Below are 14,575 nucleotides of genomic sequence, written 5' to 3' on the forward strand. Positions count from 1 at the left end.
CTTACTTCAGGAGCCAGAACAAAGGTTTGCATAAACTTCCTCTCTGGCTGTCCACTATTAGATAGCAAACCCATGACCTGGACAACTACTCCATCACTCAAGGTTGCATGAGCATCCACATGACGAATTTTAGTATGACATTCACTGAAGTTCAGAGATAATACTTTGTGGTGTATATCCTTTAAAAGGAAAAAAAGGAAGGAGGAAATACAAACTGTTATGATACTTCATTACTTATTACTATAGACTTTGATTACCTCACAACTCTAAAATTTAACTATGTAATCTTTCTACCTCACTTGAATTTTTTCCCACCATAATACCTTATTGCCAGGTTGATATTCTAAACCAACATTTTCAACATGTTACATACAGTTCGACATTAAGAGATCACCACGGCTACCCCATATTAAGCAGTAATAAGGGCTTTGTATAGCTCTCTCCCGCTATTGTATTAAGTTTTTAATCATTCACACAACTGTGCTGACTACTCTTTGACCTCACAGCTGATTTTACTTTATTGGGTTTGCTGGTGCCATTTCTTCTACTTTTAATTTCCTCTTGTATGGTAAAGCCAAATTCTGTAATTCACCATCTAGCTAAAGTCCCACATCCTCTGTAATGTCATAAGGCACTTATGCTTCTGTGCATTCTTGTAACATATGGTTTAGCCTACATCTGTATAAATTTACTACACTGTCCTCAATTGTTTCCTATATAAAATACATCAAAGATAGATAATATCCCATCTTCTTCTTTGTATCCAACCCAGTTTAACACCTTGTTTCAAACACAATGGATACATTATAAGGACTGAAAGCTCATTTAACAATTATTGTAACATAAATTCTAGTTACAAGCAATGATCACATTCAGGAAGAAATCCAGGAGCACAAAAAGGCTACTTTCAATTATCTTAACACACAAAAAAAGAAAAAAATCTAAAATGTATAGGAAATTGATACTTACATTTTGGCCATAAACAGCCTCCTGGGGCTTTCCACTAGCATCTACTCCACCATGAACATAGGAAGAATTCCTGCCATAAAACCTATAAAGCCAATAACTGATTAACATTCAATATCAAGAGAAGCCTAAGAAACAGTAAAGTTCTGGTACAAAAAGACCTAGTTTGCATGTGTGGCTCTGTCACTCAATAGTTATATAATATTGATAAAGTTACTTATGGTCCTTAAATTCCATTTCCTTGGTTATCAAACAAAACAGTTACTGCATAGGGTTATTCTAAGAATTAAATGAGTAATGAGAGAATTCTTAATGTGCCTGGCACACTGAAAATAATCACTTGCAATTCTCTTCTGATTCCTATCACACCTACTTTTTGAAGTGGAAGAATGAGATTCAAAATACATTCTAAATACTGATGCTGTAGTAATTGATCAGTTTTTCTCTTTAGATAAGAGTTACTTAGATTTGTTCGGGAACCAGATGCTCTTTAACTTTTTATTCAAAATTCCAAGTGATTACTAATTCCAAAAACTTAAAGCAGTTTATTTAGATTTACAGTAATTGAAATAATTGAGACCAAATAAAATCTACATTATTTCAGTATTTAATATCTCATTAATATTTTATACTGCTCTTAAGTACATGATTCTCTGGCATTATCTAAAACAATTAGGGATGTCTGGGTGGCTCAGGAAGTTGAGCATCTGCCTTTAGCTCAGGGCATGATCCCTGGGTCCCAGGATCGAGTCCCACATTGGGCGCCCTGCAAAGAGCCTGCTTCTCTCTCTGCCTGTGTCTCTGCCTCTCTCTCTAATGAATAAATAAATAAATAATTTAAAAAATAATAATAACAGGGCAGCTCAGGTGGCTCAGTGGTTTAGCGCTGCCTTCGGTCCAGGGCGTGATCCTGGAGACCCGGGATCGAGTCGCACGTCGGGCTCCCTGCATGGAGCCTGCTTCTTTCTCTGCCTGTGTCTCTGCCCCCCACCCCCTCTCTCTGTGTTCTCTATGAATAAATAAATAAAATTAAAAAAAATAATAATAATAAATTAAGGGCAGCTCCAGTGGCCCAGAGGTCCAGCGCCGCCTTCGGCCCAGGTTGGGATCCTAGGGACTTGGGATCGAGTCCCACGCTGGGCTCCCTGCATGGAGCCAGCTTCTCCCTGTGCCTCTCTCTCTAGGTCTCTCATGAATAAATAAATAAATAATCTTAAAAAAAAATCTTAAATAAATAAATAAAACAATTAGAACTCCTATCTTTCTAATTAGGATTATCAAACATGCAAAGTTAATTTTTTCATAAAGAGAACTCAGCTCCTATTGTGAACGAAACATAAAAGACTTCCTCTGTGCCAACCAATGTTCTCAGAGCATTATATGTATTAATTTATTTACCCCTCCCCTAATAACATCATGAAATAAGCACTATTATGTAAATGAGCAAACTGAGCTTCAGAAGAGATTAATTTACCAAGGGCAGTAGCTAAGACACGAACCCAGACAGTCTGGCTACGGAGTCCATGTTTCTAACTACTACCTGTGTTTTTTAAGTTTACACTATTTTCTCGCATGTACCACTGGCAAACATGTAAACTTCTATTATTTTTCTGGAGGACAATTTGGCTGTTAAGTGTAAAAAAAAGCCTTAGAAATGATTATACCTTTAACAATTCTACTTCTGGGAACTTAAGAAACGTCCACAAAGATGTATGTGTAAGGATTCTGATCATAGTTTGTTAACAAGTGAAAAATTACAGACTAATTTTCATTAATAGGTAGATTGGTTACATAAGCTAAGTATAAAACAGAAGTTTATGGGGGAGACTGGGCAGCTCAGTTGATTAAGATTAAGCATCTGCCTTTGGCTCAGGTCATGATCCCAGGGTCCCTGAGATCAAACTTAGCATCAGCATCATTATCAGGCTCCTTGCTCATTGGGGATTTCTGCTTTTTCCTCACCCTCTGCCCCTCCTCTCTGCTTGTTCTCTCCCTCTCTCAAATGAATTAATCTTAAAAAAAAAAAAAAAAAAAAAAAAGTTTATGAGGTTATTTTGAAATAATGGTGGAGAGCCTGTCACTACAAAAACAGAACAAAACCTCCCTGTTTAAAAAACAAACGATGCTAATACCTATATTATATAAAGACTAAATTTCAGACAAGGAAAGGCCCTATTCCTTTCTTCCCTCCCCAAACTCCTTTATATACACTGTCAACAAGACTATCTTTTATTTCTATAATTCAAAAAATGTATAGTTATTCACTTTTGGAACTTTTTTTGAGGAGGGGGATTTGTTACAGGAAAATACCTTATGGAATTAATAGAAGACACTGCAAAATCTAACTTTAGAATGCCCAGAATACTTATAAAGAGGACCTAGCTAAAAGAACCTAAGTCCTTTTAACAGCTCTTCCCATATGAAGTGGCAATGATTTATCCCTTAACTCATGTGGCTGGTGTTTTCAACAACAAATGCATGTGAAATCTAATTCTTAAAAAGTCTCACGTATCTTCCACCTGCTAAAATACACAGGAAGAACAAAAATTATAAATACTACTCATAGTATCAATTTGACCTCAACTTCTGGAAAAAATAAGCTTACATATGTCCAACTACTGCCAAAATAGTATACAAGGCTCCTACTGCTGTTTTACCAATGAATACTATTTTACAGATCAATCAGAAGAAAATTTTGCAATGACTTAAATGACTATTTTTAATACTGCTATAAGGAACTTAAAAAAAGACAACTTATGACTGTGATTTCAAATTGCAGACTAGAAGCCATTAGTTGTCAAGCCCAAGGTTTATTTAAATGAAATACAAAATACTGAAGGATATAATTCTGTACGTGTACACAGACATGAATGTGTTATATTAACAGGATATAATATGAAGCATTTTTCCTACCATGGATTTCTTTCTTTCTTTTTTTTAAAGTAGGCTCCACACCCAGCATGGAGCTCCAAACAGGGCTTGAACTCATGACCCTGAGATCAAGAGCCAGACACTTAACTGACTGGGCTACCCAGTCACTCACTGATTTCATTTTTTTTTTTAATTCATGTTGCATGACTGAAATTTTATTTTATTTTTTTTAATAATAAATTTATTTTTTATTGGTGTTCAATGATTTCATTTTTAAAAAAACTTGGGGAAAAATGGTTTTAGCCATTAGACAGTTAAAATATTGGCTATGAAAAAAAATAAAAATAAAAAATATTGGTTATGGTTTGCAAAGAAACAATCAGAACATGAATAGGAAAGACAAAATATATGTTTTCAAGAAAACAAAACTAAATAAAAATACTAAATAACCCATTTAGAACTTACCTGTGTAAATATTCTGGAGCTTTATTCAGCAAAGTATAATATTGCCTCACAAACTCCCGCCCTACAAGCAGCGGACTGGGCTTCTCCATAACCATTTCTTTGCTGCACAATGTCAAATGCTAAGGGAGCAAACACAAGAATGATAAACCCTCAGGAAGTAAATTTCCTTAGCCATACAAACAGGAATAAAGCAAAGTAATACATTAAAAAGCAATTTACAACAAAATAATAAATTCCCAACAACTATTGGTAACTTCCAACATCTGCAGTGTCTCTTTGTCTCTATTCCTCAAGAGAGGTGTGGGGGGTAGGCGAGGTGCAGCAGTTCTTTTTCTTATTCCCAAGAAATTACAGTGCTGCCTCACAATATGAACACCATGACCAAGTCTCTTCTATTCACAGTACCTTTTTCCTTTGGAGACTATAATTGATGTCCTTGGATTCTAATGGCTTATTTTTGGAACTTAGGCAGAGGGTACAAGTCAGGACACCTAGCGACTACACTTATTATTGGAAACTACTAACTTGTATCTTTTTTGTAATTCTCCTTAAAATTATTTCACGGTTTTCAAAATGATAAAAATTACCATTAAAAATCAGCAATAGCTTGAGTACTCAGAGAATAGTATTTTTTACACTTGGTATATGTCCAATATTTCTTTCCATTAACTAAATAAGCATCTAACTACATTGCCAGGTGCTCTTTAATAAAGGGGACAACCTGGTGAACAAGATTAAGACTTTAGCTCTCAAGAAGTTTATAACCAGTCATGGATTATAAACAAGTACATACAAAATAGATCAGGTTAGGTGCTATGATAAAGTACTGCTAAGCCAAAATCTCAAAGGTAAGGTCAAGAAAAACAAAGGCAGGGGGAGGGAGGGTCTATGCTGACAGGGAGGAGGCTTAAAAAAACACAAAATACACAAACACAAGCATTTAAAGTAAATGGCTTAAATATGGTTATAGCCCCTAGAACAGTCAAAATTGTAACATTAGGAAATGGAACGGGGGGTGGGGAGAGAGTTAAATATTACTTGTTTATATATATTTATAATCAAGTATCCTTTCCTATTACACTTAAAATACTAAAAAAAAAAAAAAATCCACAGTATCTATGTGTATTTACTGGGCAAATTGGGATACACTTTTAAAATTCCTGCTTAACAAATAAATCTCAATGTAGGTGTCTCTCTCTCTCTCTTTTTAAAGAGGGAAGGCAGAGGGTGACAGGGAGAAAGAATACTAAACAGGCTTCATGCCCAGCCCAGAGCACAACATAGGGCTTGATCTCACAACCCTGAGATCATGACCTGAGCCAAAATCAAGAGTGGGATGCTTAACCAACTGAGTCACCCAGGTGCCCCTAGGTTTCCTTTAAACAAAAACGTTTACACCCAAATAGAACCTGCAATAATCATTACAATTGTAATGATGTTTTTAAATAAAAATCATTTGGGGCGCGTGGGTGGCTCAGTCAAGTTAAGTGCTTGACTTCAGCTCAGGTCATGATTTCAGGGTCCTGGAATGGACTCCCAAATTGGGCTCTGCACTCAGCAGAGAGTCTGTCCCCCTCCCTCTGTCCCCATCCCCACTCATGCTCTTTCTCTCTCATATAAATAAATAAACCATGGCAAGAGCCTTCAGGCAAAACTGTGGCTCTATACAATCCCACTGACTCCCAATTCAACTTTTACATAATTCTCTATTAGGTTTTCTCTCCTTTTATAACTGTCCTGAAACAGTATACAAACCCCACAAATCTGTTTAAAATTCTAAATAATGCCTCAATGCTTTCAAAAATGGTTAATTCAGGGATCCCTGGGTGGCGCAGCGGTTTGGCGCCTGCATTTGGCCCAGGGCGCGATCCTGGAGACCCGGGATCGAATCCCACATCAGGCTCCCGGTGCATGGAGCCTGCTTCTCCCTCCGCCTGTGTCTCTGCCTCTCTCTCTCTGTGACTATCATAAATAAATAAAAATTAAAAAAAAAAAAAAAAGGTTAATTCAGTGCTTCCAGTGGCAGGGTCTAGGGATGAGACAGTGGCAAGAAGCCCTTGAAGTAGTTCAAGGAGATGGAAGAGAAAGATAAGGCTTTTCAGAAGAAATAAAGAAGTTAGAGGAGCTAAGGTGAAAGCTATGAGGAAGGGTCTCCTGGCCACAGGTGGAATAGAGAAATCTGGCAAAAAGTAAGCAGTTCCTTGTGTCTCCATCAGATGTGACCCTAACCTTTCCTTCCTGTTTAAAACACCTAGATTCTCTGCCATAACATGTTGCTACCTATAGCTAGAATGAAGCAGGTCTACTAGGGTCTGCTGTACACTTAAGAATGAACTTTGAGGGATCCCTGGGTGGCGCAGCAGTTTGGTGCCTGCCTTTGGCCCAGGGCGCGATCCTGGAGACCCGGGATCGAATCCCACATCGGGCTCCCGGTGCATGGAGCCTGCTTCTCCCTCTGCCTGTGTCTCTGCCTCTCTCTCTCTCTGTAACTATCATAAATAAATAAAAATTTAAAAAAATTAAAAAAAAAATGAACTTTGAAAAAGGAAAAAACAAAGCAAGGTTTTTGAGGTCAGAGTAAACCCAGCCTAGAATCCTGCCAGTCTGCTCTTCAATCTTTGCTATACATTGAATTCTGTACCATCCACAATCAAACAACTTTTAAAAAAAAAAAAAAGAAAAATTAATTCACAAAGCAGAATCACAGTGTCATTTCAGGTGCCATCAGTTTCCCCCCAAACCTAAAAAATTCCAATAAGGATTAAATCCTAATGTATAAAAGAATTCATTTGCTACATGTAAAGTAACAAAGCTAATCAACATAGATTTTTACTTTGAATGATGGGAAAGTGTAAAGAATAGTAGACTTATCTAGTATAATTTTATAAAATAATGAAAATGTGAAAATTAATACATATTTTAATGCTATAACTGATGCTAAAATACTACTAAGACATGGGAAGATACTAACTTACCCTCTAAGTGAAACAGCTATGTAACAAAATAGTTCTGTTCAAATGGTGAATAATAGAAATGCTATTAGGGACCGTTTATGGATTTGTAGAGTCCGATGTTTTTCTTTTTTCTCCTCCGTATCTCCAGATTTTCTACAATGACACTTTGTCATTCATCCCAAATCTTCCATCACATTTACAAAGGATATATTTACCTACTATTTTTTGTCACAAAAAACAAAAACCAAAGTAAAACCAAAACTTTTTTAACCAAAGTAAAAAAAAAAAAAAAAGGTGCTGAATACCTGTATCAATATCAAAGAAAGGTCAAAATAACTGAAGAGTATTTTTACCAGGTTGAGAGGCTTTCAAATGCCCACCATCTATAATATATACAACCACCAAAGCATGACAGTCATATCATCAATACAGAGAGACAGACAAGGGAGACACACAGTAAAGGCAACTTTCATGAGATTATTATTCAATAAATTATTTATTCAAAGGAGTTAACTTGAAAAGTGAACCTCAAATGGTGAATGAGGTAAGGCAATGCTAATCTAGTAAAAGCCTAAACAAAGAGCTATACAGAGGCTAGGCAGAGTCTACTTTAAGGTTCAGGGAGGCTTCCACAGGGAATAATAAATGAAATGAAGAAGTTACTCAGAGAATGGTGCTTCGATTTATACTGACTTAAATATAACTTACAAAGCAGTTACTTCTTCACTATAATTCTGGCTTAAAGTGAGTCAGAATTTAGTAGGCTAGGGGCACCTGGGCGGCTCATTTGGTTAAGTGTCTGTCGTCTTCAGCTCAGGTCATGATCCCAAGTCCTGGGATCTGAGCCTGGTGTCCGGCTCCTAGCTCAGTGGGGAGTCTGCTTCTCCCTCTCCTTCTAGCTCTCTCCCCTGCTCTCATACTCTCTCTCCATCCGAAATGAATTTTTTTAAAAATCATAAAAAAAAAAAGAAAAAAAATTTAGTGGGCTAAAATATAATTGGTGGAAATAAACCGTATCAACCAGAAAATAAAGGTTTTAGAGACAAAAACGAAACAAAAAAAATCCTCACTGATTTATCTATTAATGGCACACTAATTTATTTGTTCTACACAAACTACCATCTTGCCCATCTTCCCATTTCTCCCCTAGAGTAGGAAAATTTACAGTGCAATACATAAGGTATGCATCAAAGAAGCATTAGGGATAAATTATAGATAAACCAGCAACAGGTATTTTGGGTACTTATAGGAAATTAAGACCTGGAAAATTGAGTAATATGATATTTGTGTTTATAATTCACACACAGCCAATGTACACAAGATTCTGGTCAAGAGGTGGGTTCCTAGATGTCTTGGGCTCAGGTCATGATCCTAGGGTCCTGGGTTCAAGCCCCATATGTATCAGGCTCCGGCTTCCTCTGTCCCTATCCCTGCTTGTGCGCTCTGTCAAATAAATAAATAAAATCTTTAAAAAAAATAAAGAATCTGGCCAAGAGGAAAAACAAAAGAGACAAACTACACATTCAGAATAAATGTGATTACCAGAACAATTGTGCTCTTTTTATTATTCAGTAAAGTACCCAACTCTTAGGTAAGAAATTTCTAGGATTTGGGTTCTTCCATTTCCTAATTCCTTTAAAAATTTTTTTTTTTTTTTTACTTATTTGAGAGAGAGAGAAAGCGTGAACAGAAGGAGGGGCAAAGGGAGAAAAAGGCTCCCCACTGCATAGGGAGCTGGATGCAGGGCTTGATCCTAGGACCCTGGGATCATGACCTGAGCAGAAGGCAGATACTTAAACCAACTGAGCCACCCAGGTACCCCCCAATTCTTTTTAAAAACCCTCTGAAACATGAGACTGAGAAAAAAAATTTTTAACTATTTAAGGCCATGAAAAAGTTATGATCTTCCCAGGCACCCCCCAATTCTTTTAAAAAAGTTATCAGAAGGGTAGACCTAAACTGGGTGGCTCAGCGGTTTAGTGCCGCCTTCAGCCCACAGTGTGATCCTGGAGACCCGGGAACCAGTCCCACATCAGGCTCCCAGCATGGAGCCTGCTTCTCTGTCTCTCGTGAATAAATAAAATCTAAAAAAAAAAAAAGTTATCAGAAAAACCCTCTGAAACATGAGACTGAGAAAAAAAATTTTTTTTTTGAAAAAATTTTTTTAACTATTTAAAGGCCATGAAAAGTTATGATCTTTTTGGATCTTAATTTCCTCATTTGCAAACTGAGATGTGATCTGTGATCAAACCTACAAGACTATATACATACAGTTCAACAAAGACAGCCAAGATTAAAGGATACTATGTACAAAAAGAATCTTCTTCAGCTGGTTGTTAGCCTCTAGCACCTTCAAAGATAAGAGCAATTATAATCTAACATCTTTTTAGATAAAGTAAAATTACATGAATTAAACCCTACTTTTCCCATGAACACCTGAAACTGTGGAGATTTGTCAAACTGGTATGCACAACTGTAAAATTTAGTTTTCTTTCAATTAAAAACAATTGGTCTTTTTTATTAATCCAGATACCCACATGATTAGTCTGGTTTCCCCATTTAATGACTTCAGAGATCATCATTCATTCTACTTTCCACCTTTATCCCACATAGAATTCCCGTGTATCTTTATCAACATCCTTTTATTCATTCTTGTTTCTCAAAATGCTTCCTCTCCATTTGCCTAGACTAATCTCCTGAAGCATACTGTCTTCAGCTTTCACGGGAAATCATTTACCACTATCTTTTCTGAATCTCCTAAATACCATTGAGAGGGAAGTGGAGAGAAAGAAAGGTAAGTCACATTGGGCTTCGTCTTTACAATATACTTCGATTTCTTCAACTTCAAGATAATTTAAAACTCAGTTATCAACCAAAAGAATTTTTGGTTTCTTCCTGAACTAAAACTTAAATACTTAGGTTTTTTTTGTTTACTTTTGGGTTAAAAGTAAGTTTGGTGAATCACTAACTAGTATAATGGAGCTGCCCACAAAGCAATCTCAGGCTACCGTATAGATGTAATGTTGAAAATGAGCTGACAATTCCACTTTGTACAACTTAAATAATGGTTGAACATTAATAAATGCAAATTACAAAAAGGTAGATTTAGGTTCAACATAATGCAAAAATATCCAGATTAGAGCTACTTCATAGCTAGGCAGTCACTGTAGGTATTTATTCCAGAGATCTACCGAACAATTTAGCAGAATTATAGTAAAATAGTAAAATAGTCCATGTCTAGCAATGTTAGATTAGGTTGTTCCAACACTAGGAGTCTAAGTCTATTAAACAAGAACTAGGGATCCCTGGGTGGCGCAGCGGTTTGGCGCCTGCCTTTGGCCCAGGGCGCGATCCTGGAGACCCTGGATCGAATCCCACGTTGGGCTCCCGGTGCATGGAGCCTGCTTCTCCCTCTGCCTGTCTCTGCCTCTCTCTCTCTCTCTGTGACTATCATAAATAAATAAAAATTAAAAAAATAAAATCTTAAAAAAAAAAACCAAAAAAACAAGAACTAGACCTTTGATCCCTACTCATTCCATACCTTCCTTATCTGTAATGATTGAAATCCTATGCATTTATTTGGGACCAGATTATACCCCTGAAAATCTTCCCTGATTCTTCTATAGATTACTACTGTCTTTCCTCTGAATTCTCACAGACTTTGTGTCTTTATCATGGCACTTTACTAATCATATTGTTCCCTAAATTTATAAATCATATTGTTCTTCTTCATCTCTCCTCCCCTCTCAAGTATAATCTGAGCTCTCCCCTAAATATAATTCTCTGGAAAGTAACAATTCTTAAAAATCCAGTGACCTCTCCTCAGTCTTCCACTTGTATTAGCACTATTGATAACCTCCTCCTAATGCTTCTATATTTCTAAGATAATGCAAGTTTCCTTCTCATCAAAATGAAGAAGTTCTGTCTTCTAAGCTGGCAATTTCAGAGAGTCTAATGGCTTTAGCTCTCCTATCTACCATTTTAAATGTATATCTAATCTCTACCATGAACACAAATTTTACACTTTAACCCTCGTGCTCTCATAGGATACCAATATATGCATCCATCCAATGTTTCCCTTATTTCTGTTAATGGTGCCACCACCTTATGGCTAGAATGCTCAGTCCTAAGTGACTTTCCTTATTTAAGCTTCAAACTAAAATCCTGACAACTCTAAAGTCTCTTGGAATTGGTCTCATTCTTTTCACTCCCACTGAATTTACTCTCTACATCTTCCTCAAATCTTCCAAGTGTCTTTATCATGTGCAGTATATAATACAACAAAATTCAAACACCTGCATTTAATTTGAATAAGGCACTCCACAGAAATCCAGTCTGACATTCATGATCTTGACCAACTTTGCAAATTTACCACACCACTATAACAAATTCTGTGTTCAAAGAACACTATATGCCACTCACTGTCATTCCCTGAATCTGTGGTTTTCATTCATTAGGCCACTGTCTGATCTCATTCAACATAAGATGGGTGAATAGGTGGGAAAACACAAATTCTTCCAACAGTTAAGGAATGTCTACTATATATGTAACAGAAACTATGCAAGGAAAAACAATGGTGAACACAAAGGACTTGATCTGCTGCCCTAAAGAAATTTAAAGTCCAGTAGGAGACAAAATTCCTAAACACAATCATGTGATAACTGCTACAGCCCTATCACAAAGAATATACTATTTGAGAACTGGAACAGGCATAAAAATTGGACATGCAGAAAGTAAGGAAGTTGAGTATATCTCAAGCCAAAGCCAAAAGAAAAATTTTTAGGGGAGACCATCTCCTTAAAAATACCTCATGCCACCAAATCCTTCCCCTTTTCACTCTTCAAAAACCTCCTCAAGATCTCATTCCAATTTTACCTCTGGCTTTGCTAGCGAGGGTCCATCAGGCAAGATTAACCATTTCTTTCTCATAGTATCATAGATCTCTTCTTCAGTTCTTATTAATGCACTTAATCCCAATAATATATGTACATGTGCACAGGCACATCCCTCTCCTATTTGGAAGATTCCTCTATGCTAATGCTATGCATAAGCCTGGCAGCGTTATGCTTCCAGGAGATGCTCAAAAGACATTCTTTGCAGCATCCACCATTGCTGTGCACATAACAGGATTAAAAACTCTGTTGAAGGAGGGGATCCCTGAGTGGCTCAGCGGTTTGGTACCTGCCTTTGGCCCAGGACGTGAACCTGGGGTCCCGGGATCGAGTCCCACGCCGGGCTCCCTGTAGGGAGCCTGCTTCTCCCTTTGCCTGTGTCTCTGCCTCTCTCTCTGTCTTTCATGAATAAATAAATAAATAAAATCTTTAAAACAAACAAAAAACCCCCCCAAAACTTAAAGGTAATTTTAGAACTTTGAGAAATTTTAGAAATCCTCTGCCCCCCAAAATTAGCACGAGAGACTCATACAATACACTCAATTTCTTTTCAAAGGTAGCAAAGTAATCTCATCTTTTCAACAAAATGATTTGGGGGCCACCTGACATCCACACATTAAAAACAAAAGGAAGTCTAATACTTGGCACCCGCATATAAAAATTATGTTGAAATGGACCACAGATGGGATTCCTTAGTGGCTCAGGGCATGATCCCGGGACCCAGGGATCCAGTTCCACCATTGGTCTCCCTGTAGGGAGTCTGCTTCTTCCTTTGCCTGTGTCTCTGCACCTCCCTCTCTCCATCTCTCATGAATAAATAAAATCTGAAAGAAAGAAAGAAAGAAAGAAAGAAAGAAAGAAAGAAAGAAAGAAAGAAAGAAGAAAGAAAGAAAAGAAAAAAGAAAAGAAAAGAAACGAAACGAAACGAAACCAGACGTAAATGTAAAACCTTAAACTCTAGGCTTCTAGAAGAAAACTTTTATAACCTTAAGATTTTAGTTAAGACACACACACACACACACACACCCTGCCAACTGGACCTCCATCAAAATATAGAGCCTTTCATAAAGTCATCATTTAGAAAGTGAAAAGGCAAGCCACAATCTGAAAAAAAGCATCTGTAAAATACACATGATAAAGGACTTGCATCCAGGAAAAAAACCTCTCATAACTTAAAGCAAAAAAAAAGTACTACTGAAAGCTAAAGTAGTTAGTAATAACAGGATTCTACTGATACGACATTCTGTAAAATGCAAAAATATAGATTAACCAGATCAGAGGGTAAAAGTAGAAAGGACGATAAAGAAACAGGAAAGAACTTCTGGGGTGATACAACTATCTTAGAGCTTGATCGTGGTGATAGTTTCATGCCTGTATGTCTGTCTAAAATCATTAAACTGCAAATGAAGAGTGAGTAGCTTGTACTGTGGTAAATTATTCCTCAAAATTTAAATTTAGCAATACAATCACATTTCACCATGCCAATAATTTCATGAACATTTATGAAGAATCCCTTATTGCAATGTAAGGGAACCATGGTACCCTGAAGGTGAGAATATCTAATTCAAAAAAGGCAATTTATTCAAAGTTGACACCTCATCTATAAAGGAAAATTATTGGTAATATACAGTATTGTTAAGGATATGGGGAAAATGGGCTCTTCCACAGTGTTGGTGAAAACATAAATTGGTACAATCTTTTGGAGATATAATTTTGTGGTTTTAAGCAAATTAATTAAAAATGAACACACATAACCACACACACACAAAAAGAACACATATAACCAGTAATTCCACTTCTAAGATACATTACAAAGAAATACACAAATTGTACAAAGATCTATAAAGGTTGTTCATTGCCACAAAAGAAAAATAAAGCAGTCTAAATGTCCATTGACAGGAAAATGGAAAGCTATAAAATATGAAATCATGCACACATTTAAAAATAGGGGAAAGCAGGACGCCTGAGTGGCTCAGCGGTTTGAGCATCTGTCTGCCTTCGGCAGAGGGCGTAATCCTGGAGTCCCGGGATTGAGTCCCACATCCGGCTCCCTGCATGGAGGCTGCTTCTCCCTCTGCCCGAGTCTCTGCCTCTCTCTCAAACTGGGTCTCTCATGAATAAATAAATAAAAAAAAAAATCTTAAAAAATAGGGGAAAATAAGTTATAAATGTGGACAAGAAATACTGTTAACAAAAGTAATAATCAAATTGTAGAATAATTTACAAACCCCATCTGTGGGAAAAAAACATTAAAAAAAACACTAATAAGAAGTATAGGTTCTGGGTCTAGAAAAACAAAAACACAAGCTATATACCAATTTAATAACACCAGTATGACATCAAATCCTACTTTAAATTTTTCATTTCGTTTCTGATAACCTTCTAACAGATATGTGTTACTGGTTATCAAACATGGCTCTGGGGGTG

The 14,575-nt window shown here is 36.7% G+C and overlaps 1 protein-coding gene across 4 annotated transcripts in view; it reads right to left on the reverse strand.

The window, feature by feature from the left end:
* Positions 1-14,575, reverse strand: part of G3BP2 (G3BP stress granule assembly factor 2) — an 87,006-nt gene that overhangs the window by 13,729 nt on the left and 58,702 nt on the right. For all 4 annotated transcript variants that reach the window (XM_072810629.1, XM_072810628.1, XM_072810630.1 and 1 more), the window contains 3 exons: positions 4,303-4,421; positions 970-1,051; positions 6-179 (listed from right to left, as the gene is read on the reverse strand). In XM_072810629.1, coding sequence (XP_072666730.1) covers positions 6-179; positions 970-1,051; positions 4,303-4,397 — 351 coding nt within the window. In that variant the 5' untranslated portion in view covers positions 4,398-4,421. The remainder of the gene's footprint in view (positions 1-5; positions 180-969; positions 1,052-4,302; positions 4,422-14,575) is intronic.

Source organism: Canis lupus, chromosome 33 (genome assembly GCF_048164855.1).
Source record: "Canis lupus baileyi chromosome 33, mCanLup2.hap1, whole genome shotgun sequence".
Taxonomy (NCBI): domain Eukaryota; kingdom Metazoa; phylum Chordata; class Mammalia; order Carnivora; family Canidae; genus Canis; species Canis lupus.